This window comes from Austrofundulus limnaeus, unplaced genomic scaffold (genome assembly GCF_001266775.1).
Source record: "Austrofundulus limnaeus strain Quisiro unplaced genomic scaffold, Austrofundulus_limnaeus-1.0 Scaffold2046, whole genome shotgun sequence".
Classification (NCBI taxonomy): domain Eukaryota; kingdom Metazoa; phylum Chordata; class Actinopteri; order Cyprinodontiformes; family Rivulidae; genus Austrofundulus; species Austrofundulus limnaeus.
Genome location: NW_013954448.1, coordinates 2,272 through 4,052, shown reverse-complemented (window position 1 = coordinate 4,052; position 1,781 = coordinate 2,272). Strand labels below are relative to the sequence as shown.

The 1,781-nt window shown below is 49.6% G+C and overlaps 1 protein-coding gene across 1 annotated transcript in view; it reads right to left on the bottom strand.

Moving 5' to 3' along the window:
* Window positions 1-1,270, bottom strand: part of LOC106536946 (mitochondrial sodium/hydrogen exchanger 9B2-like) — a gene marked incomplete at both ends in the record, with an annotated part of 6,881 nt that extends 5,611 nt beyond the window's left edge. The window contains 3 exon segments of the mRNA XM_014034309.1: window positions 637-832; window positions 835-1,062; window positions 1,177-1,270. Coding sequence (XP_013889763.1) covers window positions 637-832; window positions 835-1,062; window positions 1,177-1,270 — 518 coding nt within the window.
* Between the last annotated feature and the right edge of the window lie 511 nt (window positions 1,271-1,781).

Genomic DNA, 1,781 nt, shown 5'->3' with positions numbered 1-1,781 from the left:
GTTATATTGAGGTGTTTTACCCCAGGATGAAGACTAGACCCAGAGTTATATTGAGGTGTTTTACCCCAGGATGAAGACTAGACCCAGAGTTATATTGAGGTGTTTTACCCCAGGATGAAGACTAGACCCAGAGTTATACTGAGATGTTTCACCCCAGGATGAAGACTAGACCCAGAGGTATACTGAGGTGTTCCAACCTAGGATGAAGACTAGACCCAGAGTTATACTGAGGTGTTTTACCCCAGGATGAAGACTAGACCCAGAGTTACACTGAGGTGTTTTACCCAAGAATGAAGATTAGACCCAGAGTTATACTGAGGTGTTTTACCCCAGGATGAAGACTAGACCCAGAGTTATACTGAGGTGTTCCAACCCAGGATGAAGACTAGACCCAGAGTTATACTGAGGTGTTTTACCCCAGGATGAAGACTAGACCCAGAGTTATACTAAGGTGTTTTACCCCAGGATGAAGACTAGACCCAGAGTTATATTGAGGTGTTTTACCCCAGGATGAAGACTAGACCCAGAGTTATATTGAGGTGTTTTACCCCAGGATGAAGACTAGACCCAGAGTTATACTGAGGTGTTTTACCCCAGGATGAAGACTAGACCCAGAGTTATACTGAGGTGTTTTACCCCAGGATGAAGCCCCAGATCCAGGGCAGCTTCAGCAGGAAGTGAGAAACCACAGCGATGGTGCAGGCCTCCATCATGCAGGGACCAACAGCAACACGTAAACAGACTGTTTTCAGCCGGTGCAGTGCCTGCAGCACACGCGCGCGCGCGCACACACACACACACACACACACACACACACACACCATTAGTCCAACCACGATTAGATTAATCAGGATTAATTAATCTGGACTTGATTGGGAAGGTGGATCACACCGAGCAGTGGAGGGAAGGGGGGCAGCGTTGGCAGCTGGATCAGTCCCACCAGCTTCCCCCCCAGCAGCGAGCAGATGAAGAGGATGATGATGCCGAAGAGGTTCCCTCCAGGTAAACACTCCCTGCCTGTGATGGACCAGACGACCCCGAACAGCAGAGCCAACAAGCACACTGCAGGAACAGAACCAGAGCTTTGGGTTTCTACAGTTCTGGTTCGGTCAGACCTAGACCCAAACAAACCAGAAGTGGACTCTGGTGTTCCACCTAAGACCAGGTGTGTGGTACCTTTAGTGATGAGCAGGTTGATGAGACCCTGAGGTCGAGGACACCTGTCCCTCAGACTCACACAGCAGGACGAGGACGAGTGGGACGTCTTCATCTGTTTACACACAAACGTTGGTTTTACTATCCTTGTGGGGACCTTGCATTGACTTCCATTCATTTTCCAGTAATGTCTACAGCCAGACCCCTGACCCTAAAACTAACCCCCCAACACACACCTGATCAAAAATGTAGCCAAAACTCAATCCACACCTTGGTCCTAGGCCTAACCCCCCACCCAACAACTGCATACATGGGGAACAAATCCTGGTCCCCACGAAGACCAGTAGTTCCCACAAGGCTATGTTTCTATGGAAAATGGTCCCCATGATGTAGCACCTGAACAGCACCATCAGGACTGGAGGTGTTCTGGGACCTGGTCCAGACTGGAGGTACTGAGTCTTGTTGGGTGAACACTTGTGTTTTTGTAAATCTTCCGTCTCAGTCCAATTGGACGATCAGTGACCAGTCCCCCACACCATGGTGCTGCCACCACCGTGCTTCACTGTGTGTGTGTGTGTGTGTGTGTGTGTGTGTGTGTGTGTGTGTGTGTGTGTGTGTGTGTGTGT